Here is a 24,035-nt window from a genome sequence, read left to right on the forward strand (position 1 = left end):
CTAACTTTATCAAGTTTTTAGTCAAATAAATACACACTATCAAGACACATTCCATAGAAAATATATTAACATTTACAACTTTATCTAACTTTAATATAATCAAGTTTTTGGTTGATTAAGCTTTATAGGTCTTTGTTGCTGTGTTGTCTTTGTTAATTCTGAGTCTTCTCTTTTTTTAATATAATTGACAACTCTCTGACTGATATTTTTTTTTAAAAAAAATAGAAAATTCAATAAAACTAACTTCATGGTGTAAATATTGTGCATTACTGCATTTTTCTATAAACTTACTTATATTTGGAGAAATTTGACTTAGAATAAAATTAAGTGACCTATAATTTAGAATGGATGGAGTACTAGAATTTTCATCTAAATATATAGGTCCAAATGTTGGTTAATTTATATTCAAAGAAAGACAACATTTCTAAATGTGTGTCAGCTAAAGCTAAAATAGGCATTTTTTCGCATCGCCCATGGACATGGTCTTTAGTTTTTTATGAGATCATACTGCTCTTTGTATTTAGTTATTATGAGTTTGTGTTTATTTTTACTTTTTAATACTAGATGAGTGTCTGTGCGTTACAACGGTGCAACATAAATTGAATGAGATGTTTGTTAGCCAAGTTAAAATCAAGAATATATTAATTCAATTTTCACGTGTATTATACCATGATAATGTCTAGAAACACATTCATTATCGTAATGAATCTGAAATAAAAGCTAGGCTTGGAGCTTGTTGTCTGAAAGTTACGACAAACATCAGTTGCCTCAAAGGCTGAAAATTTATTGCTAGACATCGAATTGAATTTATCCATGCTCTGCCTTGCCAAAATATGTATACTCGGACTTACAATATCCTAGTCCGCATGAGGTATGGCAATAATTCATTTTTTGGGAAAAAATATTTGTTGTTAACACGCAACGCGAAGGACGACGAACGAGATTTGGATCACGATCATGATCATTGCATGGTGATATTCCAATAAATTCCTTTCTCTTCCCATAATTCTCTTTTCGTTTTATTCTATTTTATTTACTTGCCTTCCAGTGTCTCCATACGGTGATTATTTGCCTGCCGGTGATTCCGTGAGTTTTATTTCATTTTATTTATTTGCCTTCCAGTGTCTCTATGGGGTGATTATTTGCCTGCCGGATATGGATCGCATGAGATGCGGTGATTATTTGACTGCCGGATATGGATCGCATGAGTGTTTTAGTCCTATCGGATAGATGTTGACAATCCGTATGTTTTAGTCGTATAGATATAGATATATATATATAGAAAATACTAGCAGATATGCCCATTGCAACTCCTCAACCGGATGCCTTTGTCTAAAAAAACCATTCCATATTAATCCATATGATTCTGTTTTCAGAGAAGGCAATATCATTCCATTTCAATTTTTGTAGAGGAAATATAATTTCTTTTAGATAGACGGCAGGGAGCATGGGCTCATTACATTTTAGGCCCAAGCGAACAAACGGGCTTGAGTTCGACTAGGCTCGAGTCAAGCCGGGCGCCGGCCCAGCATCCTGCTCGTCTCGCATCCTAGTCCGGCGGGCGGCGGCTGCTCCGGTCTCCGGCGCACCGCGTGCCCGGCGGCGACACCTAAACTGCGGTGCATAGTCACTGGGTAGTTATTAGCCCACCCATCTCAGACGCTGGCTTCGCGGTTCTCCCTCCGCACGATGGTGCGTGCGGCACAGCAGCGGCGCGCTCTCTGGAGGGTGGTCGGCTATGTCTACGGCGCGCGCCGCCCCAACAGCGGTGACCTCTCGCCGCGCCGGAGGTACTTCGTTTGCGGGATTCGGTATTGATTAGAAGAACCTCGTCACGTATGATGTATCCACTATGCTTTCTCCACTTCCAGGTCGGATTGGGTCTTTTGGCTTGGCTGTAATATACCTGAACATTGCACGGAGTAACAAAATGCCCATTAACAAATTGCGCGATTATCTTAGCTGTTACCTGTTATGTGCTTCCTGCTCTTCACATGATTGGGCGTTTCTTCCGGAGATTGCCTGATTTCTCACGATCCTGTACATCTCTTTGAACCCAGCTTAGTTTCCGCATAACTCACTTCTCTACTATTGTATAAGAAATAAAATTTCTTAAACTTGGTCTGATGTTGCTACTAGGGAATCTATATACAGTGTACCCATATGTCTTCCATGCTGTGGTTTGTTCTATCGTATGATTCTTTAGCCCATTTATTTCGTTGATGTATCAACTTATTACAGACTTGCAATACAAAACGTATCATAGCAATCAATCAAACACGTGACAGACTGACACCATAAAACTGTACTTCTACATATCTTACTCATTTGTGTTATGCCTTGGCAAAACAGAAGACGAAAATATGTTGTGAATAGCACATAGGCATGCGGATTGCGGACACACTTGCCAAGCTCTGAATCAAAATTTAAAAATTTATTATGGGACCAAAATTATTTATGCGTGTTTCATTATCTTTGCTTTGGCTCATTATTACTGTCTAAGGATCATATCTTTTTGCTCATGTAGCATCCACGCCCAACTCCGCTCCCTCCTGAACCAGCTGGTTTCTACAATGATATTGGTGCATCTGTAGATATCCCACTTGATAACAAAAAGGTAGTTTGACTGCTTGAATTGCTTGGTTACCTATCGTTTACTACTATTTTAGCCTTTTTCGTTGATTTTGTACTATCTTTCAATCATTATGCAAAGCATCAAAATTACACATGTATGTCCACCTGATGTTCGGTTCCCATCATTCCATGTTTCCACTGTAAGCTAACAAATAAGTTTGCTATCTTTCTTTTTATTGAACCCATGGTTGGTTCTTATATGTGTCCTACGAAGTCACTGCTATGTCGTGGTATTGCAGAAAAGAAAAACTACCATGCAAGTGTCTGTACTCTGTAGGAATGTGATAGAAAACTCCATAATATTCTAAATAATTCTATTTGGGAAGCAGTTGTAAAACAGACAACTATTTGGAAGGCTGATAAAAAGGCTAGAAGTTAGGTTCAGGCTAAAGAGGAGGGATTAGAGACTAGTTTTCCTTTTCCCTTAGCAGTTTTCCTCTATGTTTCTTTCTTTCAATATCAGTATATCAGATCCTTTTGTGAGTTTGTCTACACAATCCAGGACCTCAAGAAAAAGGAGAGGGAACTTATGGCTAAAGAGGCGGAGCTAAACAGGAGGGAACAGGTATATACTAGTTAAGTCGAGTATATGATCTACCATTTACTGTTATTGTTTTATAAAGTATGCAACTAACTTTACACAGTTTTGAACTTTAGTATTTATTATATTGTGTAACCTTTTGTTCCTTTCTCTAGGAAATAAAAAGAAGGGAAGAAGCTCTTGTGAGAGGTAACCTTAATTTTATTTTTTGCATGTACCAGTTTTCTTCGGAAATGTCCCATGATTTTATATTATCACCCCTCTTTTACATGCAGCTGGAGTTTTAATAGAGCCCAAAAACTGGCCACCATTCTTCCCCATCATTCATGTTGACATTTCAAATGATATACCCGTGCACTTGCAGCGAGTACAGTATGTCTCTTTTGCATCACTCCTAGGTATGAAGCTAGGAAATGCGTGGATTAATTAAAAACTGCCCTCTTTAAGGATTACTGGCTTCCAAAACTATTGTAACTAATACTTTTTGCAAAATTCTCATGCAGGGTTGGTCATATGCCTCTTCTGGAACATTTTATGTGTAACTGCTGCTTGGATTACAGGGCATGGTATGTTCATAAAAAAAAAAATTATTTATGTGCTTCTAATAATCATATTATTTAAATTTGTTATTCCTGCTAGTTAGTATGAATGTTCTTCCATGCAGATCCTAGGATCTGGTTTCTGGCAGTCATATACTTCATTACTGGATGCCCAGGTGCCTACTTTTTATGGTACCGACCTCTTTATCGTGCCATGAGGTACTATATTCCTACTGAGCTTCCAAAACTATTTTTTTACAAAGTTTCTGTAAAACCATAAATTCACCTGATATTATAATGCTTTCACCAGGAAGGATAGTGCGTTCAGCTATGGATGGTTCTTCCTATTCTACTTTGTAAGATTTCTGTGTAAAACAAGATCCTTTGTATGGTCTCCTTGTTGTTCCATGGAGTAGAAAATCTGCTCATGACTTGGTATTGTCTCTGCAGTTTCACATTGCCTTCTGCATATACGCCGCTGTTTCTCCGCCATTCTTTTATGTGGGAAGATCATTGGCGTAAGTCTTTTGATAGCATAAGCTCTTTTCACATAGACACTCAAGTCTACATGTTTGTTATTTTACAAATACATGTTTCTATGAAGTAATTATTGTAAAATCGGGGCTTTTCTTAGAATATGTTGAATATAAGTAAAGGTTGCTTTGTTGTATCCAGTTTTATAACGCAGTGTGATAAGCTTGCTAATTTATTAGCTTTCTCGTGTGCATTATCTCGCTATTCGAACTATAATTTGCTTCATTTGTCTTATCTTATTATTTGCAGCGGAATTTTTCAATCGATCAGCGAGATAGGAGAGAATGCTGGTGTTGGGGTGAGTTGATACTATGTTAATACATGTACCATGAAAATACGAGGAACTAGAAATGATCAGTTGTCTTTACCTTCTATCAAATCTAGACATAAATCAGAATCAAATCGTTACCACTCCAGTCTCCAGTTCCCTTTGTCAATATTTCTATGCTTAGCTAGTGTAATAAAATATCAAGCTTGCTTTGCCACTGTTGTCCATCCCATAAAATGGCTTGAGCAGAACTAGTTACCTACTCCTTCAAGTTACTGCTGGAACCTGAACCATTGGCATGATTTTGTGAATGTTTTTCATGTGACATGTTCTTGAGACGGGGGTGCAGGGAGCGATTAGGGAATAACATCTGTGGCAACCATTTCCATGAGTTTCATACCACTGATACCTTTCGTGGCTGACAAGTACTTTTGCTTTCAGATAATGTACTTCATGGGATTCGCGTTGTTTGTGCTGGAGGCACTGCTGAGCATCTGGGTTTTCCAGGTAGGAATATACAGCATACATACACTTGAAAACATTCCTCCGACAAGTAAAACTGATGGGTTTTGTTCTGCAAACGTTTGTTTTTGTGGTTTGCAGAAAGTGTACTGGTTCTTCCGCGGGAAAGGCATTGAGGCGCAGATGAGGCCTGACGCCGCGTCTCGTGCGCCACCGTTCTGATGCCTTCTCCCCTGTAGTCCCGAACCAGGAGAGAAGAGGAATGAAGTATATGTGAATTAAGTTTGGTGTGACCGAGTGAACGCTGATTTTCAGCTGTTGGAGGAAGCAGTTTCGGGGTGCAAGCGCTACTTGTCAATTGCAGGTTGCAGCAGCGCCAGGCGCACAGCTGTAGCTGCTATTTTTGCCTTGTGGGGTTCCTTTCTTATCTGAAACGAAACTGAAATCCCCCGACAGGCGAAACAGAGAAAATGGAAAGACAGCCCCTGCATGTGGCCCCCGGACGCTTGACTTTTGCCCTTTCGGCAAAGCACGATAGCATACTGCTTGCCTGTGCTCATTTTTATATATTCTTTTGTGATTATGAACTCACATAGCATTTTTCGATGTAATCTGGCGAGTTTTACTTTTACACATTGCAAATGTGTCATGTCTCATGTGTGGCCCGAAAGGTTTCCTACGTGGCACGGAGTACATCGGGACGGTTATACAAGGGAGCAGGTAGGAGTAGGATATGGCGACGCCGTCGCTGTCTGGATGGCGTGGCTGGGGCGGCAAAGCCAAAGGTCCACCGGTGCCTCTTCCATTCGTTGCAACGGCTGATGATGTGTTTGACGGCGAAAACCAAATAAAGGTAAAATGCTGACGGCCGGGGATGGGTGACAAATCCACGCGGAGTCCTGCTAAAATTTTCGTCATCCCCCTGGTCCCTGCCCGTTCTAGACGCCATGGACGATGCGGCGGCGGAGGTAGTCAGGCATGGCTGCTTCTAGTCCGTCTGCGTTTTCTACGCGTTGGAGGAGATTGGGGGAAGTACACAAACACAAGGAGCAGAGGTCCAATTGGGCTGCTGCGTCCTCTGCTTCTTCTTCTTCTTCTTCTTGTGCTGCCCTGCCCCGAGTGCCCCTGTCCTTGTCCTCCTCTCTCTCCCTGCTGACATCGGAGCGGAGCGGAGCGGAGCAGAGCAAGGAGAGCCGCCAGGAGGGAAGGATCCATGGCGGGGAGATCCAAGTACGACAACCCCTTCGAGGAGGGCGGCGCCGACGAGGTCAACCCTTTCGCGGTAAGCCGTAAGCCTGCCCAGGCCCAGCTCGCGCCGGCGCTGAGCTCCGTCCGGCTCTTCCTCCCCCTGCTTCGATTGATTGCTTCTGCGTATCTGCTCCTTCGTTTCTTTCTTCCGGAGTTGCTTTATTTCCTAGCTGCTGCTCCTGCTGAGCTTGACTGCTTCCATGATCAAACTTTGTGCCAAGTTCAGTTGCAATGAAAAAGAACGGTATTCTTCAGAAGAGGAAAAGCCAGAGAACAATAGAGAAAGGCATGAGATAAGGTTGATGCTTGCAGAGAATAGACGATCACATGACTCTGTATCTCTGCAACTGGATTGAATTGTGTTGGAATTTCTATACAAACATGATCATGCAGGGGATCTGAGCTAAATCACCGGCCAAGGAGACGGATGAGTTTTTATTGTATCAATTTTTTTTTCTCGAACTGTATGCACCAACCTGATGGGGAAAAGTAGGCTTTAACACTGAGATACCAGTGAGTTGTGATCGGTTACCTTATTAAAATTCATTTTTTTTTCTCAAACTTCCGAGTGAAGGATTCCAGGAAAATCCTGTTACCGGCTTACTGCTGGTAATAATAGATTAACCATATACTTATATACCCCCCCCCCCCCCCCCCCCCCCCCCCCCCCTCCGCCTTCCTAGTTGCTTGCAAGCCCTGTTCCTTGTGCTTAGAGTTCATACTATGTATGCTCAAGTGATCAAGTCCTTATTAATCTTCCCTGCACACGCGCGCGCACACACACACACACACAATTCTGCACTCATGCTGCTCTATTCTCCAGGACCAGGCTAAAAGAGGAGGATCAACTGCTCAGTCCAGCTATTCCGGTGGCGCGTTCTACACGACGGTGAGTCTGCAATGCACGGAATGTTTCAGTGACAAAAAAGTAAAATAAAATGCTTTAGCTGAATGATCATGCGAATACAACATTGCATTCACGCAGCAATCACAACGCCCTTCTGCTCCTCCTAGCACACGCCTTTCGCCTCTTCCTCCTGAACCTGCTGACTTCTACAATGACTTTGCTACCCCAGTGGATATCCCCATGGACACAAACAAGGTAGTTGCGACTATTCATGTTACTAGATGGATGTTATCGACGTTAAGTCTAGTAACATGATAATTCATTCTTGCTTGGTTGTTCATGCACATAGGACATGAAGACAACGGAGAAGGAGCTTCTGGCCAAGGAGGCCGAGTTGAACAGGCGTGAGAAGGTAACTGGATCCAATACAGAGACTGGAATAGTTGGCATCAGCATGCTGTTCTTGATGATTTTGTGGAAATGGTCTTTGGTCTAACATACTATGGCGCAAAACTTTAGTAGAAATTATCCCGTACCTTGTATATTGCCCCAGTTTGTTGATTTCTCTGTTAAACCTAGCTCTGCTCCATGTAGGAAATAAAAAGGCGAGAAGATGCTGCAGCACGAGGTGGAGTTTCAGAGTTCATCATCTGACGTCGCTTTGCTATTTTTTGACATCATTCGCAAATACTTCCTTTCACTAATAATAATAGCATCGTTATCCATGTTCTCTTGCAGCTGGCATTGTATTGGAAGAGAAAAATTGGCCACCATTTTTCCCCATCATTCATAATGATATTGGCAACGAGATACCTGTTCATCTGCAAAGAACACTGTATGTTGCATTTGCGTCACTCTTAGGTGCGTTTTCTTTTATCCTTTATCTGAAATGCCATTGTTAGTACTTACCTGTGCTTCATGTTGTCTCCACGCAATAACGGTCTCTCATTATAATACAAAATTTATTAATGTCTATCCTGATATATGTCTGGTAGGGTTGGTCTTGTGCCTGTTTTGGAACATAATCTGTGTTACCGCTGCCTGGGCAAAAGGGTCAGGTATGCGATAAAAACCGACGTCGTATGGTTCATGGCCATGTGCATCTGCTGATGAAGAGGCGAGGGCAATTTAATTCATTATCTAAAGAAAGAATGTGTGCTATTTTGTTCCTTGGTGCAGGTCCTAAGATATGGTTTCTTGCAATCATATACTTCATTCTTGGATGCCCTGGTGCCTACTACCTTTGGTACCGGCCACTATACCGTGCAATGAGGTAAATGCAATGTTATCCATAAGTTGTTTCCTCCCCATAAATAATATCTCATTCTATGGGTTTAAACTTTGAAGACATATTAGCATTGCATAGCCTCATATAGCTTCTGTCCACAACACATGTGTACAGGAATGAGAGCGCTCTTAAATTTGGATGGTTTTTCCTCTTCTACTTGGTAAGCTTCCGGTAACATTGCTGTATTAGATTGTATTAACGATAAGCCGTATTAGATTGTGTTAACGATAAGCCTATAAATCTCACATGCTCATGCTGATCACACGCAGGTTCATATCGCCTTCTGTGTGTATGCAGCTGTTTCTCCTTCAATTCTCTTTGTGGGAAAATCATTAACGTGAGTTATACATTTTTTTACACTTTACGCTATTGTTTGGACATCTTTCTTTCTTGAGAAGTCCTGAATCTGAATTGTAATGTAATTTTCTTCCACCTGTCTACTTGTCGTGCAGTGGGATTCTTCCAGCAATCAGCTTGATAGGCGACAGCGTCATTGTTGGGGTGAGTGAGTTTACCGCTATTATTCAGTTTGAATCCAGTAAATCAGAATTCCACACGACAGTACCTATATTTCCTGCAAAGACAAATGATATATACATCAAAAACAAATTCTTGTCTCGCATAACATGTTTTCTGGACACAACAATAACTCTCCATTGCATGTTAAAACTATTTTGACCTGCAGATCTTCTACTTCATTGGCTTTGCATTGTTCTGCCTGGAGTCTTTGTTAAGCATGTGGGTCATTCAGGTGAAGTCACTGCCAACTGCTTTTCTATTCATCTCTTGATACCTTCAATTGGTTCTGAACCGTAAGCTTTGCTTCCTGCAGCGTGTTTACCTGTACTTCCGAGGAAGTGGGAAAGAATCAGAGATGAGGCGGGAAGCAGCACGCAGTGCAGCGAGGGCAGCATTTTGATGAAACCGTATCTATATATATATATATATATATATATAAGCACGACATGTATACTGTTCATAGTTTGAAGTGTTTTAGATCAACAGACATATGTAGAGTAGGGTTGGTGTACTGTAAATCTTCAGGATTTTTCTTACCACAGTGTTTTGAGCTCGTGTCAATATGACAGTATTAGTATGGAGTAAATACACATGGACGGATGAACCTAGACTATTTGTTCCATATTTGCAATTTTGTGTCCCACCTATTATCAGTTATTGTAGCAATAATAAAGTTGTAATGATGTTCTCACTCAAGATTTTTAGGAAAAATATTGCAAAAATATAATTACATGTCAAGGTGGTTCTACTCATACCCACTCACAAAGAGCTTTCGGTTTTTTTCTAATACCAGCAAATAAAAGTTCTTTCCAAAAAAATACCTGCAAATAATAAGCGTTCTCTAAACCAAACACACAACAGTGGCCGTCCATCACCGGGTGGTCGGCTCGTCCACTGTTGCATCCGCCCTCGTCCAATGTAACGCCCGGTTGGGCAGATGCAGCTACGTGATGGAAGTTTTTTTACTTTCTGATTATCCTGTACAGACTGCATTGCCTAATAGCCATCCAGCGGCATTGTGATTTGTATCTGACATGCCCAATTTGAAAGAGTTTTGACCGAGAATAAATGAGATTGACCTGGGACCTTCTTGACGAGTTCCTTTCATAATTCTTCAGTTCAGTTTGCCAGCTTTCGTTTACTTCGCTGCCTCTGCAGAACATCCTCCTCACTGGCTGGAAACAGGGTACGCTTGGTACTTGTTAACGGAAGACATTGAACTGAAGCGCTCCTCAAATTAACACGGTGATGTGGACGTGAATAGTACGTGATCTCTGGACAAGACAATACATCGGCCAGTCCCACTCAGATTGCTGTCTGAAACTCTGAATGATGCATCCCTCAACTGCCTTTCAGCATCTCTGCAAACTCAGAGCCACTTGCCTCTATCTGCAAAATCATACAGCACCGACAAACACAAACATAAGGTTACACAAAATCTCTCTCAATTCCCGTCAATGGTGTTATCAGGCTAGTCTTATTCTCCATCCCAAAATTAGCTCGCACAAAAAATATGCGTGTGGCCTGCTTTATTTTGTTTAGTACTAGTACTGTACTCGTCGGCTACTCGCTCAGGCAAAATGCAACGGGAGATTCGTTCAATCTTGGAAAAGAACGGCCAATGAAATGAACGGGTGAGTTGAGGCATATTACCCTTTTTCGATTCAGACAAGTGAGTAACAAACCTGGATGGTGAGTCCTGAAACAGATCGCGTGAGGTCGCGAGGGCTCTAGCGCCGCCGCTGCCACCGTCGTCCTCGGCTTCAGGTCGCATCCTCGCCGCCGCCTGAGCCCACCACTGGAAGCCCCGCGCGGACGCAACGCAAGGAAAAGAATGCGGCGGCGGGGTTCTTTGGCTCCTTCCCCGTGTGCGTTGGCGGCATCGTGGGCACACAACACGGGGCGCCGTCCATGAGGACGACGGTGCTGTCTACTTTCGTGGACTGCGGAGAGTCTCTCCATCCACAATAGGCGTATGATCTGCTTCGTCCTCCGGCCGTCCGGCGGGCATAGGCGTGGGCGTTGAAGTTGAAGATGTGGTCCGATTGCTGATTGCTCTTCGTTAGTGCTCTGATCGGGATGGGTGTGGCGCACTGCGGCTGGGAACCGAGCAAGCTCATGGTATGCAGGTGTTAGACTGAACTGAACTACATTATCGAGTCAAAGAACTCCACTTTGTGTTAAATTGTTTGGACTTGTGCCATGAAATTTCTTGCTCGAAACACACTTGTATTGACGGGGTCGTAACATCGTTTAGCTTTTTTTTCTTCTCTAAATTGACAGATTGTATTGCCACAAAAGAATTCTAGTATTCTGTAGATGATGATTATGTGGCCGGAATTGCATCTAGAAGCTTGCTGCTTGTCGCCCGAGTGATCCAGACAGCGGCGCTGCCATCACGTGCCCACTCCCACAAATAAAGGGCACGCAGGGGCATTTCGGCATGCATCTACACCCTTCCAATCTAGTCACACATAATTAAGTTACAGGCACCACCACTAGCTTATAAAACCAGGCGCCAAGCTCACAGCACGGATCACGGATGACAACGATTTCTAGGCTAACACATCATCCACGGGCTGTCTACGGTCACACGTCTCCATTTCTCCATGGACGAGACGACAGGAGAACTCAGATGGCGGCAAGGGTGGCTGGACGGCGGCATGCCGCAGGGGCCGTTGCTTGCCGTTTCGAGCATCGTCGCCTTCTTCCTCTACCTGACATGGCAGATCGACGAGTACGAGGAGCAGCTGCGCAGGCGCGGGCAGGCCGGGCTCTGCGTGCTCCTGCTGCTCGGGCTCCTCGCGCTGGTCGTGCTCGCGCACCACGCGCTGTTCGACGCCGACGGTAGGTTCGTCGTGCCGGCCGTGTCCTGGTGGTGGCGGGGCCAGTTTGAAGGTGGCGCGTCGTCGGACACGGACCGCGGCGGCAGCGGCACGTCGCCGTGGGCTGTCGCGGCGGTGGTGGCGCTCCTGCTGGTGTTGGCATCGCACAAGTCGTCCTTCCAGATGTTCCGCCCGCCGTTCTACCTCAAGTAGCAAATAACTCGAGTGCAGGCGTGGTCATAGTAAATGATACGGAGTAGGTTCTATGAAAAACTTTTGTGCTGTACAGTTGATGTGTTGTATCGTCGGCTCTGCTTATTTTTTTACACTTGGATTGGATGGATTCACCGGCTGCTGGGATATTCCAGCTGACCAGCGTATACAGTTATTATAGGTTGGTCCTGTCCGGTTAAGTTCTCGATTGGATACGACTGCTTTTTTTTTAAGTATTTAATGACGTTATTCTTTTAGCGATGTCGAGGACTAGGTGGACGTGCGTCCGTTCATAGGGGTGAGTGTGCGCTCTAGTATATGAATGTCTGCGTATGTAACGGCTAGCGCCTCAACGCCCGCACCCCGCATATGCACGCTGTTGCATCCGCCGCACGTCTACTTCAGGTAGGGGCCCACGGCTCTCGTTTCCCGCACATGCGCACGCCCACGCAGGGCCACATCTCCTTTTGCGCCTGCACCTTTCCTGCGCCTGCCACTCGTGCCTCCTACACACCCACGTGCATGCACACCGGTCCAATAGCTATAGTAGGCGGTTGTGGCAGATGAGTCCACTACAACATGTGCAACACCGGATCTACTTCTGTGACATCTAGATGAAATATTTGCAACATAAATCTGGGATAGTTGAAACACAACATACATCTGAAACACCAGAAAAACACGTGTGTAGTCATTCCAAAACATATGCATGTGTGAAATATATGCAACATCTAGATAAAACACTTGTAACATACTTCCTCTATTTCTAAATAACTGTCGTTTTCGCTTTCCGAGAAACAACTTTGACTATATATATAATATTAATATTTATGGTAAAAATTAATATCATTAGAGTTAGATAGATCTATTTTTATAATAAATTTATTTAGAGATACAAATGCTGCACATATTTTTTTTCAAATCCAGTCAAACTTATGGCACGGAAACCAAAAGCGACAGTTATTTAGGGACAAAGGGAGTATGTGTGGAACATATGCAATATCAAGATAAAACACTCGCAACATATGACTGAAACAACTGAAACATCTAGAACAATACACTTATAATATACGTGTATTGCCCTGTCAACATATGCAACATCAACATGAAACACTTGCAACATACATATGAAACACTTGAAACATACATTTGCGGTGCAACATCTTCTTGCTGATTGGGTGAATTGAGGCTCATCGATGCGGAGCTCGACGCCACGAAGGTCGCTAGTTGCGGAGCTCATCGACGGCGTGGATCTCAGCGGCGTAGCTCGCCGGCAACACGCAGCTCGTCGACGGCAGTGCGCGCAGAGTTCAGCAATAACACGTGGATGTCGACGGCACGGAGCTCACCGGCAACACGAGGCTCTCCGCGCGGTAGCGCGCAGAGAGTAGGTGGGGTATGGCCATGACACAAGCAGGGCGGGTGGCTGCGCGAGTTCGAGATGAGGAGGAGATGCACAAGCTCCACAGCATCCTTCGTCTCCCTGTTATTTTCAATGGAGAGACGGAAGATAGAGATACTAGATGGAACCGGAGAGAATAAGTTTAAGTGGCTACCTGACGAAAGTATGAGATATTTGTGTGATGGGTATAATATGTGAACAACGTGAGTCCACGTAGCGTCGAACGTCCTGACGCGGATTGGACCCCTACGGTGGAACATTACGAATTATAAATTCTTTTAGTTTTTATAGATATATAACTTTCATTATATATTTGGACATAACTTATATCTACTCCTTCCGTCTCAAAATAAATATACTTCTAGAGCTTTGGTGCAAAGATCAATGCTAATGAGAAATTACATTTATACCCTTGTAAAGATGTAATCATTGTACCTCGCGAAAAGAGAAAGTAGAAAAAGACAACTAGAGTTAGTTTGTCTTATACCTAAAGTTGTATTTATTTTGGGACAAAGTTTGAACTTTAGAAGTACATTTATTTTGGGCAGGAGGGAATAAGTTTTTTTTTTAGCAGATGGACGGAGGGAATAAGTGTTATAAACAAAATTCACATGCCTCAAAAAATTTAGATAACACTTTCAATTTAGAAATGGAGTGAGTTGGGCCCACAGGCTTCTTCCGCACAACGAACCTCAAAGTTTTTTTTTTTGAACTCAACGAACCTCAAAGTTAGTTGGGCTTAAGCCCATAATCGGTCAAACGACATCCACCGTGGCCCGTACCGGGATGAAATTGATGGGCCTCCGGCCTCAGGGACAGGGGTCCAGCTTTTCACCCTCTCGGCCTCTCTTCTTCCCGCACCTGCCGCCCGCGCCGTGCTCGACATTCCCCACCGGAACTCAAAGTTGCCAGCCTGTGCCACCCGCCGCATCCGCAATCGCATTCTCCACCATGTCCGCCGCCCAAGGGCTCCTCGCCGACGTCCCAACGCTCCGGATCTTAGTTGGTCGTCTTCAAGGCTGCCGCGGCCTCCTCCGATCCCTTCCTTACCCTACTCGCCGACACTTGCGGGCGGCTTCCTGCGCGGCTGCGCGGGGAGGCGAGGGCGGCACCATCTCCGTTATCGTGGCGGGAACCAGGCCTCGCGCGGCGGGTGTTCGGCCGACAGAATGCCGCGCAGGAGCGCCGTCCCCTGCAACTCACTCGTCAGGCTGGGCCAAGGTATTTGAGCTGCTCCGGTCATGCATTGAGGTGTACTGCAGTATCCTGGATCGACACATCCCATAGAAGAATCCTCCTCACCGCTGACCCATTCCTCAACAATCTACAACTAGAGATATTTGAGTACCTCCTGACATCTATTGCCTGAGTTGCCTCTGACTGCCCAATGGAACAACATATGCTGGATCACATTCTATTTGTTATGTGTGTTCAGGAGATAAATGAATGTGAACCAAAAATGTGAATCATGGAGAATAAGCTTAGGGGAGCTGGTCTATTTACTTGTAATATAATCTTCTTCATGATGAATCTGTAGGATCAGTAGTTTGTTGTCAGTTTGTATAATTCATTGTAAACTGATGGTCGAACAAAACGTTGACTAATGTGGATCCTAAAATGACTTCTAGTTTCGGGTTGGAAGAAAACAAGAGCACAGTCATGAACCATTTTAAATAAAAGAATCTAGAATCAATATTAATTTGAAATACTTCTAAAAAAAAGTAAATTGTTTTCAAATTTTCAGAATTTCCAGCAAGTTTTTAGTCGTTTGTGAATTTCCTTCTTGCTTACATTATACTACCAGTATGATTTGGGATTCTATATTGTTTCCCTGAGGCTCCTACTCAATTTATTGATGTTATTATGCAGTGATTGATTGTTGAAAGTATAATTGTTCTGAGGCATCTGGTAATTTTTTTAAAAAACAAATAGCCCATTCTGGCTGAATAACAATGTTGCCTAGTTTGTGACAGAGGAAATGTATCCACAAGACATATGGAAAACTCTGTTAGCTTCATGCCACGATCATATTTTTAATAAATCAGAAAGCCAAGAAGATGCTTACAAGAAATGTAACCCATCCACAGAAACATGTTGAGAAAAAGATGACAAGAAGTAAAGTCCAAAAGCAGCACCAATCATCAGCATCACGACAAGACATCCCAACCTCTTTCTTAAGCACCAAACAACCACCAATACTCTCCATGTCTGTAAAGCAAGTTCATTTCATGGGTTTTAACCTTCCTTCACCATCCACTAGGGCTAAGAGAGATTGAAGAAAGCTAATCAGGTTCTTCATTAGGTAATTTTCTGCTATTCACATCAATCGACTAAGCAGAAGTGCTATTTATAATTGCATCTTTTTCGAGTACAGTCTGTTTGAACTTTATATTCCTATGCAACTTCAAATTTCATCCGCTAAATTTTGATGCATCAACATTTTTTCTCAACAGGAGATGCTTTTCCAGAGTTCCAAGCTTATGATTGCCAAAGCTATGACTTTACAATTACAAGCACTACATTATGCGGATAAAACAAGATCACTACAACTTTTAGAAGAATTATTGTACGTTTCATGCAAAAGATGAAGTTTTCCTTTTCCTGATTAGTTGGTCTTGCAAACAACATGTAGCTGCCACCTGCCGGTGAACTTTGGGATTACTTCTGGGATGCGCAAGAGGAATTTCATGATAACCAAATTTATAGTTTTTAGCTGGGTCGCTTATTGTGGTTTGATTTTTGCTAAGTTTTTGTTGGTGCTCTTTGTCGCTTTGCCTGTACTAGAGTAGTTTCTTTGGCCTTGTGTCCCATAGTCACAGGTCTTGTCAGTTGTCGAAGGCTAGTTGCTCTGGTCTAGTTTTTTTTCCGTTGGGGAGGGGGATTCTTCTCTCTCCTTTGTACTATTTTTCTTTCTCTCTTAAAGAAATGATGAGCAACTCTCTTGCGTGTTCGAGAAAAAAATTAATCAACTCCTTAAGGGGCACAAATAAAAAAAAACATGGCATTGTATATTAGAAGTAGGGACGACACAAATTTGAGTAGAAGAGGACAAAAGCTGTGAGGCACAAAGTTTCAAGCTAGCTAATTTCTGAGCAGGACTTTCACTGTTCTGTTGACAGAAGAACTAGCAGCATGCTGACCACTTTTATCCTTTTTTTCTCTGCAGCTAATAAACAGGACATCTTAGTTGTGATAATACATTTTCGGCAACCCTGTTTTGGAAGGTAAATCCCTCAACGCATGGCCAAGAAACAAAAGTGAAAGGTGGGGTCTATCTTTTGTAGATCATAAACTTTTCAAGAACAGCTAGATCTAGTGGAGCTCTAGCACAATGGAAAGTCCTGAGTATTGCGAGATAAACTCAAATACGACTCTCGACTACATAAACCGACTGTTAATGGAGGAGGGCACTGATGAGAAGGCCAACATATACCAACGACATGATGCACTTCAGGCCATGGAGAAGCCATTTTATGATATTCTTGGACAAGCATATCCATCTTCACCTAAGGAGACAATGATCAGTAGAGATACCCAAGTAGATTGTCCCCAAGACAATTATAGTGAACAGGCATGCAGTGGTAGTTTTTTCACTGATATTCTTGGGCCACAAGGTATGCACCTGGTTGCCAATGACTGGGCTTCTGAATGTGACTATTTGTCTTTGCAATTTGAGAGAGGTGCTGAGGAAGCAAATAAGTTTGTCCCCAGTATTGTGAAATTGGTTGATCTGGACAGTAATGGCCTTCCTGATTCCAATCAAATGATAAAGGCAACAATTGGACAAAAGGGCAAGCATGTAAGCAAAATACAGAGTCATCCACATGTGGACTTGGAGTTTTTGGAAGCAAAGAACAGTAAGCATTTGGCCATCTCGGTTAGTGAAACAACCCGGGATGAAATGTTTGACAGTGTTCTGCTCTGTGATTGGCAGTTCCATTGTGATGTTGCTCATCTTAGAGAAATTAAGGCAAAAGAAGCAAACAGCAGTTCACAGAATGTTCGGAGAAAAGGATATGGCCAAGGGCAGATGAAGTCACGAGGTAAGGAGAAAGAGGAGGGGATTGACCTCAGGGCTCATCTCATGCAGTGTGCACAAGCAATAGTAGTAAACAACCTTCCATTTGCCAGTGAGCTACTGAAGAAGATGAGGCATCACGCTTCACCATATGGAGATGGCTCTCAGAGGCTGGCACTTTACTTTGCAATTGGTCTTGAGGCACGCTTGGCCGGGACAGGGAGTCAAATGTATCAGAAACTGATGGAGAAACGAACAAGGGCCACAGACATGTTAAAGGCCTACCGCCTTTTCAATGCAGTGTGCCCTTTTGCTAGGGTGGCATACTACTTCTCCAACCAAACAATTGCTGACCTATTGAACGGGCGACCAAAGGTTCATATCATTGATTTTGGCATCACACTCGGCTTTCAGTGGCCATCATTAATCCAGCGCTTTGCGAAGCAAGGTGGCCCCCAAAAGCTTCGTATCACAGGAATAGATGTACCTCAGCCAGGTTTTCGCCCCCGTGCAATAATTGAGGCGACAGGAAAACGCTTGGCCGAGTATGCAGAAATGTTCAATGTGCCTTTTGAGTACCAAGGGATCGCCTCACAATGGGAAGATATCTGCATCGAGAATCTCAATATTGACAATGATGAGGTGCTTATAGTCAACTGCATGTACAGAACAAAATATCTTGGTGATGAGACAGAAGACATAGATAGTGCAAGGGATAGGGTACTGCGTACCATGAAGAGGATCAACCCAGAGGTTCTCATTCTTGGCATTGCGAATGGGATGTACAGCTCCCCATTCTTCCTGCCACGATTCAGAGAGGTTTTGTTCCATTATTCTGCGCTGTTTGACATGCTCGATGCAACTGCTCTCCAGAGTGACGAAGATAGGATACAGATAGAAAGGGATCTGCTTGGGGCAAGTGCACTTAACGTTGTAGCGTGTGAGGGTGCAGAAAGGATTGAGAGGCCAGAGACTTACAAACAGTGGCAAGTGAGATGTCTCAAGGCTGGGTTCAAGCAACTTCCTGTTAATAAAGCAATCCTGAAGAGATCAATAGATGAAAAAAACAAGCATTATCATGAAGACTTTGTCATCGACGAAGATAGCAGATGGCTGCTGCAAGGATGGAAGGGGAGGATAATGCATGCAGTGTCCTCATGGAAACTGAAAGAATCATACACTAATCAGTAAGATCCAAGTAGATCTTTGTGAACAAGTCAGCTAAACCTGTAATGATGTTGTCAGGACCTTCAGACAATCTTCAGCAGAACGCTTTAAGTATCTTCTAGTCTAGACTCTCATTTGAACAAATGTAAGTGCCACATTAAACAAGGCATAAATGAGATTTAGGAAAGAGGTGATGGGTATAACAGATTGAACAGACATAGCAAGTATGAGCACCCTGGTCTATTGGTTCAGGTTCTCCCCACCACCTTCCCTGTCTACCCACTGATCGCAATTGGTGTCCCTATGTGGCTACTCTGGCTATTGACAAGATTCTTTTTTTTCTTCAAAGGGAGATCAACGGGAGGTATCCACCTTGTTGCCTGGGAAAAAAAAAGTATGTATGCCAAGCGAGCTCGGAGGGTTGGTATTCATTCATAATCTTGTAAATCTTCAATGGGGTCTATGGATGCGCTGGTTGTGGCTCCAAAAAAATGCAACCTGGTTGACCTTGAGCGGGACTGCAGTTACCTATTCATGCCAACACTTCAGCATTGTTCACTTCTCAATTATCATAACACACTGTTTTGGACTTGTCGGTGTTTCGAGTTGCCACCAACAAGTAAATTTCTAATATTGCGCGTCTGGCTCGGATGGTGTGCTAAGAGGACACGAGGTTTATACTGGTTCCGGTAGAATGTTCCTATGTCTAGTTCGTTGTTGCTGCTCGTGTTACTTGCACTGAAAGTTCGTAGTAGGGGTTATAAACGGTCGAGAGAGGGACATGTCCCAAGTCTCTGGTGAGAGGAAAGAATGGGTGTTGAGTGCTCGGTCGCCTCCCGACTGTGTGCTTGTGTGCTCTAATCGGTTCGGGGTTAGAGCCCGAATCGGTGTGATGTGTTTCGATGCGTTCGAGTGGAATGGAGTGGAGCCCAGCCCTCTTCTTGGGACGCCTTGCTTTCCCTTTTATAGGCTGTCGACGAAATATGGTCGACAGTCTACCTAGGGGTATGCCCAAGGTAGTAGATTGTCGGCAGACAGATGCGCAAGCTACAAACAAGATGGTGACGCAAGACAGATACGAGCTTTTATCCAGGTTCGACTGCCGTGAAGGCGTAATACCTACGTCCTGCGTCTGATTGTATTGCTGTATGTCAATGAGAGATGTTTTTTAGAGGGGTCCCCTGCCCGCCTTATATAGTCCGGGGGGCAGGGTTACAGATCTGGAAACTAATCCTAGTCAGTTACAATTGTCATAGGTGACCGGATAAGGATTCCTATTCTAACCGACCAGGATCTTGTTTGACCTCCAAATCTGTCTTGATTCCTTGCGCGGGATTCCGAACAGATTGCCTGGGCCGCGCGTCGTCTTCTAGTGGGCCAGACCCCCTGATCCGGGCCGGCCCAAGTCTAGCCGTAAGGGTATAGAGGTTAGGGTGTGTTTGGTTGAGCTGTGGCTGTGGAAAAAGCTGCTGTGGGTTGTGAGCTGTGGAAAAACTGCTGTGGGCTGTGAGCGGTAGAAAAGCTGAAAGCTGTTTGGTTAAACAAGTATAAAATATACCTTCTATCTTTATCTCTCTTGAAACAACTATGAAAGAGCTTTTTATTCCACTAATTTCAAAAAGCAGAAAGCCAAAAGCCAAAAGCAGGGTCAAACCAGTTTTCAAAAATATACTACGGAAAAGCAGCTGCTTCTGAAAAAACAGCCTCCAAAAGCAGCCCCTTTGGTTGAGCTTTTGGCTTTTGGGGCCAAAAGCCAAAGCCAAAAGCCCAACCAAACGGACCCTTAATACCCCCACAGCTAGCCCCCGAGCACCATGTATTATGCTGCGACACGCCGTTCGATCTCCTTCGACTAATGCGATCCGTCTTCATGTCATCTCCAACTGGTTGGAACATTGACCAATCGAATGTGCCAGCATTCTGGTCAGAACAGAGAGCAGTAGACCACGATTATAGCCGAAGATTCTGGTTGTCCGAAGAATGCATGGTGCTCTAAAGAAAAAAGAAAAAGATTTCTTTCCTTATCAAGTGTGCCCACTTGTATTTCTGAAAAGAAATGTAAGTGACCCTTGGACAATAGTAGTTCTAGCAAACAGTCAGAGCGTAGGGGTCGATAAAATAAGCACATTCACCACAAGGTGAAGTGTGCCCACTTAGTCCCTGAGCCTGGTAGTAGGTGACGTAGGCACTTGGTGCCAGGGTCCAAAAAAGAATTCTCACTGAAGTTGAGAATCCAATCGTCGTACAAGCAACACGAGATGTACCGGCAGGTGTATCGTACCGATGTAGTCCCCGAGCTTGCTGGAAGGCGAGGTATCAGCCTTGTAGCAAGGTCTAAATAAATGCCTCTCGACTGTATGCGAGTACAAATCACATGTAGCTAAGGAGAGCGGTCTCCGAGCAATGTTCGAAGAGTGGTCGGGGCAGTCCCCGAGCATGAGAGTGATCGGAACAGTCCCCGAGCACGATAGTGGTCCGGACAGTCCCCGAGCACGATGGTGGTCTGGAGAGTCCCCGAGCACGATGGTGGTCTGGACAATCCCCAAGCACGATGTTGGTCTGGACGGTCCCCGAGCACGAGAAGTGCGGCGAAAAACCATATGCCACTTGTACCATTTTTTTGATTGCTCTGTCAAGTCCAATCTGACACGTCTGGTCAAAAAAGTAGACGGGTATAGCACGTCATACTGCCTTCTTGTCTTTTCAAGCAAACTGTTGTGTGGCACCTGTAAGTAGGTGCGTCAGCGTGGGCCCTCTCACACTGGTAACGAAGAGGCGCATACACTGATAACGAAGAGGCGTATATATTGGCATAGATCTTGAGGCTGTGAAAACGACCGTCTGCGACGCGTGCGCATGTCTCCCAAGAATCTCGGGCAGACAAAACAGCAGAACTCTTGGTTAAATACAGTATAGAATTGGTAAGTTACTTTTTACTGAACCCCATTGCCATTCACAGCCGCAGCCATCTTGTTCCTCTCGCCAACCCTAAGACCTCCGAAATCACCACCAATCAATCCTCCGCCGTTTCCTCGTTCATTAGCAAGGCTAGATTCATGGCGAAAAGTGACGCGCAGAAGAAAGCAGGAGTCATGGCGAAGGAGTGGTGGAAATCGAGAAGCAATGAGCAGACCATTGAAGACCTCGTCGCCATGGGAGTACTCCACAACAAGGAGCTCGTAGGATGGCGTGCGCCAGAGGGCGAGGGGTACCCCGATCCACAACCAGGTGAGATCGTGGTGTTCGAAGACTTCTTTAAGCGGGGATTTGGGGTTCCGGTACATCCTTTCCTTCAGGGGCTCTGTCTGTACTACGAGATTGGGATTTGCAATCTGCATCCCAACTCGATCCTCCTTGTCGCCACTTTCATTCATCTTTGCGAAGCATATGGCGACTTTCAGCCCCATTTCGATTTTTTTGCCATCTTTTCTGTCTGTGGAAGAAAGGAAGTGGCGGCTTGAAGATAGCCGGAGGTGTGTACCTCAACCTCCATGACGGGATGAAGGCCCAGTACCTGCACTGCCCATGGAACACGTCGCTTGACGACTGGTACAAGAAATGGTTCTACATCCGCGAAGAGCCGAACACGATCACACTGTGCGACGTGGGGTTCATTCTGGAGAAGAGGACAAGCTGGTCGGAGAAGCCCAAGCACCTAGAACAGATTCTAGAAATATTTGGGATGATCCCGTGGAAGAAACTGGATGGTCCGAGCGTGGTTGGGAGCTTCATCAGCCGACAGATCTAGCCCTGCCAGAGGAGGGTACATCCTGGCTACGAGTACCAAGGTAGCGCGGACCCGATGAGGACAAGGCAGGGGGCGCTTGAGAAAAACAAAGTCAGAGCCAGAATTGGAGAGCTATTTAACTTAGCTGATCCAAATTATGTCAGATTAAGCGACATCGAGCACGCTTTCAAGCTCGCCCGACCTCCCCCAAAGGTAACTCATCTTGCCTTGTACCCGTAGTCTTATATTGTGGTAGAAACTTACTGTGTTCACTTCCATTTGTTTCCCAGATTAATGGTCGGGATAGAGCGACAGTGTTTGTGTCGCCACCCCCTGGAGTAGATTGGCCGCAAGTTGCTGACCCAACCACCTAGACCAGCGTCAGGTCGAGGACGTCGACTGGGTCGTGCTCGGAGTTGGAGAAGAGGTAGCAGCCAAAGCTGCTGGTAAGCGGTCGGCGGCCAGCAAACGTCGTCAGGCGATCTTTACTTTGTTGGACAATGACACAAAGGAGGGAGAGGATGCAGACATCTTTCATCTCGTCCCTCAAAAGAGGAGACAACTAGAGTCGATGGAGCAAGGTGGCTCCTCCATGCTGGTGGAACCTACATCGCCGACCACTACAGCACGAAGGACAAGCAGCGGAGGGGTCGAGCACCAAGGCCCAGCGACGGTGCTGGATGTAGAGGGAGACCAGGTGTCACCAGCACAGCACGTAGAGCAAGCACGGCCGAAGAGACGCGCCTTCGCCACATCATTCCACGCTTCCAACATGTAAGTATTTGTAACCTTGATGTAAGCTAACAATTTGTATTGAATATGGTTGCCTTCTGAACTTATCTCGGATGTACTAGCTCGGCATCCGCTGAAAGTCCGGACCAACTAGCCGGGTGCGACGTGGCTCCACCAGCAATTTCAGAGAAGACTGCCCAGTAGCTGGCCATCGAGGAACCCATAGCAGAAGGTCCATCGGGGCCTCAGCAAACAAGCAGTCAGACAACAGTCCCTGAGCAGGGGGTCGAGGGAAGAGCCGAGCCAAGCACAAGTGCTCCGAGCGCTAACCCTATTGAGGGCAACGCCTCAGCATCAAGGGTAACGGAATAGATTGAGGAACAGCAGCCGGAGGTGAGAGCACAGAGCACGTTTATCGATGCTATAGCCAGTGGGAAGGCCATAGTGATCGCAGAAGCTGCTAACTTCGGACCAGCACCGATACCCGAAGAAGAGCCCGAAGAGGATGAAGTAGAGGAGGTCCTGGGCCGTCCATAGGACAAGCGACAACATGTGTATGTGTCGTGTTGGCAGAACGACCAATGGTTGTTCATGTGTCGCGTTGACGGAATGACCAATGGGTTGTTCATGAGGAAATCCCAGAGGTCGAAGAGACCAAGAAAGTTGAACGAGCGGTGAAATGGCTGGTGACGGAGGTCCATGTATGCTTTGCTTCACCACCTGATCTTGCTGTCTAGTCAAACTTTCTTACTTAGCTTTCTACACACAGGACTTAATGAAGACCGCAAGGTACCATAAGAAATACTTCGACCAGATCGAGGGGATCACTGCAAGCAATAAAGAGCTGACGGCGGAAGTGGAATGCTTGCGCCACTGACTTGAAGCCACCAACCATGAGAGGACGGAGCAAGAGTCCCAGAACTAGAACCTGGTCGTCTAGCTCAGTAACAAAGAGCAGGAAAGAATAAGTAAGTAGTCACTTTATCACAACGAATGCTGACAAGTGTTGTTGCGTTGTTGGTAGTAACAGCTGTAGTGCAGGCTTAGAAGCCAAAGTGGTCCGTCTCCGAG

The 24,035-nt window shown here is 44.8% G+C and overlaps 4 protein-coding genes across 11 annotated transcripts; all 4 read left to right on the forward strand.

The window, feature by feature from the left end:
• The first annotated feature begins 1,515 nt into the window (after window positions 1-1,515).
• Window positions 1,516-5,812, forward strand: LOC136517456 (secretory carrier-associated membrane protein 4-like). 2 transcript variants are annotated; one of them, XM_066511123.1, is made up of 13 exons: window positions 1,516-1,790; window positions 1,872-2,040; window positions 2,528-2,617; window positions 3,137-3,199; window positions 3,331-3,364; window positions 3,451-3,573; window positions 3,679-3,741; window positions 3,840-3,933; window positions 4,025-4,070; window positions 4,165-4,232; window positions 4,498-4,546; window positions 4,958-5,023; window positions 5,120-5,812. In XM_066511123.1, exons 4-13 carry the CDS (start codon window positions 3,164-3,166, stop codon window positions 5,198-5,200), a joined length of 660 nt encoding a protein of 219 aa, XP_066367220.1. In that variant the 5' UTR covers window positions 1,516-1,790; window positions 1,872-2,040; window positions 2,528-2,617; window positions 3,137-3,163; the 3' UTR covers window positions 5,201-5,812. The 2 variants fall into 2 exon arrangements, with proteins under 2 accessions (XP_066367220.1, XP_066367147.1); XM_066511050.1 differs by lacking the exon at window positions 1,872-2,040.
• Window positions 5,813-5,885: 73 nt separating this feature from the next.
• On the forward strand, window positions 5,886-9,502 carry LOC136483322 (secretory carrier-associated membrane protein 4-like). 2 transcript variants are annotated; one of them, XM_066480344.1, is made up of 13 exons: window positions 5,886-6,260; window positions 7,050-7,115; window positions 7,212-7,328; window positions 7,423-7,485; window positions 7,668-7,701; window positions 7,812-7,934; window positions 8,069-8,131; window positions 8,253-8,346; window positions 8,476-8,521; window positions 8,631-8,698; window positions 8,814-8,862; window positions 9,047-9,112; window positions 9,194-9,502. In XM_066480344.1, exons 1-13 carry the CDS (start codon window positions 6,192-6,194, stop codon window positions 9,278-9,280), a joined length of 945 nt encoding a protein of 314 aa, XP_066336441.1. In that variant the 5' UTR covers window positions 5,886-6,191; the 3' UTR covers window positions 9,281-9,502. The 2 variants fall into 2 exon arrangements, with proteins under 2 accessions (XP_066336441.1, XP_066336447.1); XM_066480350.1 differs by having other exon boundaries at window positions 7,056-7,115.
• A 1,933-nt stretch (window positions 9,503-11,435) lies between these two features.
• Window positions 11,436-11,918, forward strand: LOC136483334 (uncharacterized). Its single transcript, XM_066480361.1, has one exon. It carries the CDS (start codon window positions 11,490-11,492, stop codon window positions 11,916-11,918), a length of 429 nt encoding a protein of 142 aa, XP_066336458.1. The 5' UTR covers window positions 11,436-11,489.
• A 2,288-nt stretch (window positions 11,919-14,206) lies between these two features.
• LOC136483340 (scarecrow-like protein 9) lies at window positions 14,207-19,080 on the forward strand. 6 transcript variants are annotated; one of them, XR_010765426.1, is made up of 5 exons: window positions 14,207-14,541; window positions 15,408-15,622; window positions 15,774-15,886; window positions 16,487-18,757; window positions 18,855-19,080. XR_010765426.1 is itself a non-coding variant. In XM_066480368.1 (4 exons), the coding sequence occupies exon 4, from the start codon at window positions 16,652-16,654 to the stop codon at window positions 18,527-18,529; it is 1,878 nt and encodes a 625-aa protein (XP_066336465.1). In that variant the 5' UTR covers window positions 14,207-14,541; window positions 15,408-15,622; window positions 15,774-15,886; window positions 16,487-16,651; the 3' UTR covers window positions 18,530-19,080. The 6 variants fall into 6 exon arrangements, 5 of the variants coding, with proteins under 5 accessions (XP_066336465.1, XP_066336471.1, XP_066336488.1 ...); XM_066480368.1 differs by having other exon boundaries at window positions 16,487-19,080; XM_066480374.1 differs by having other exon boundaries at window positions 15,581-15,622; window positions 16,487-19,080.
• The last annotated feature ends 4,955 nt before the right edge of the window (window positions 19,081-24,035 follow it).

Source organism: Miscanthus floridulus, chromosome 1 (genome assembly GCF_019320115.1).
Source record: "Miscanthus floridulus cultivar M001 chromosome 1, ASM1932011v1, whole genome shotgun sequence".
Taxonomy (NCBI): Eukaryota; Viridiplantae; Streptophyta; class Magnoliopsida; order Poales; family Poaceae; genus Miscanthus; species Miscanthus floridulus.

Coding starts and splice junctions, on each gene's coding strand:
- LOC136517456 (XM_066511123.1), top strand. CDS start 3,164: ATGGCTAAAGAGGCGGAGCTAAACAGGAGGGAACAG. Junction 3,365..3,450: donor GGAAGAAGCTCTTGTGAGAG/GTAACCTTAATT, acceptor TTTTACATGCAG/CTGGAGTTTTAATAGAGCCC. Junction 3,934..4,024: donor CCTCTTTATCGTGCCATGAG/GTACTATATTCC, acceptor TGCTTTCACCAG/GAAGGATAGTGCGTTCAGCT.
- LOC136483322 (XM_066480344.1), top strand. CDS start 6,192: ATGGCGGGGAGATCCAAGTACGACAACCCCTTCGAGGAGGGCGGCGCC. Junction 6,261..7,049: donor ACGAGGTCAACCCTTTCGCG/GTAAGCCGTAAG, acceptor TCTATTCTCCAG/GACCAGGCTAAAAGAGGAGG. Junction 8,699..8,813: donor TTTGTGGGAAAATCATTAAC/GTGAGTTATACA, acceptor CTTGTCGTGCAG/TGGGATTCTTCCAGCAATCA.
- LOC136483334 (XM_066480361.1), top strand. CDS start 11,490: ATGGACGAGACGACAGGAGAACTCAGATGGCGGCAAGGGTGGCTGGAC.
- LOC136483340 (XM_066480368.1), top strand. CDS start 16,652: ATGGAAAGTCCTGAGTATTGCGAGATAAACTCAAATACGACTCTCGAC.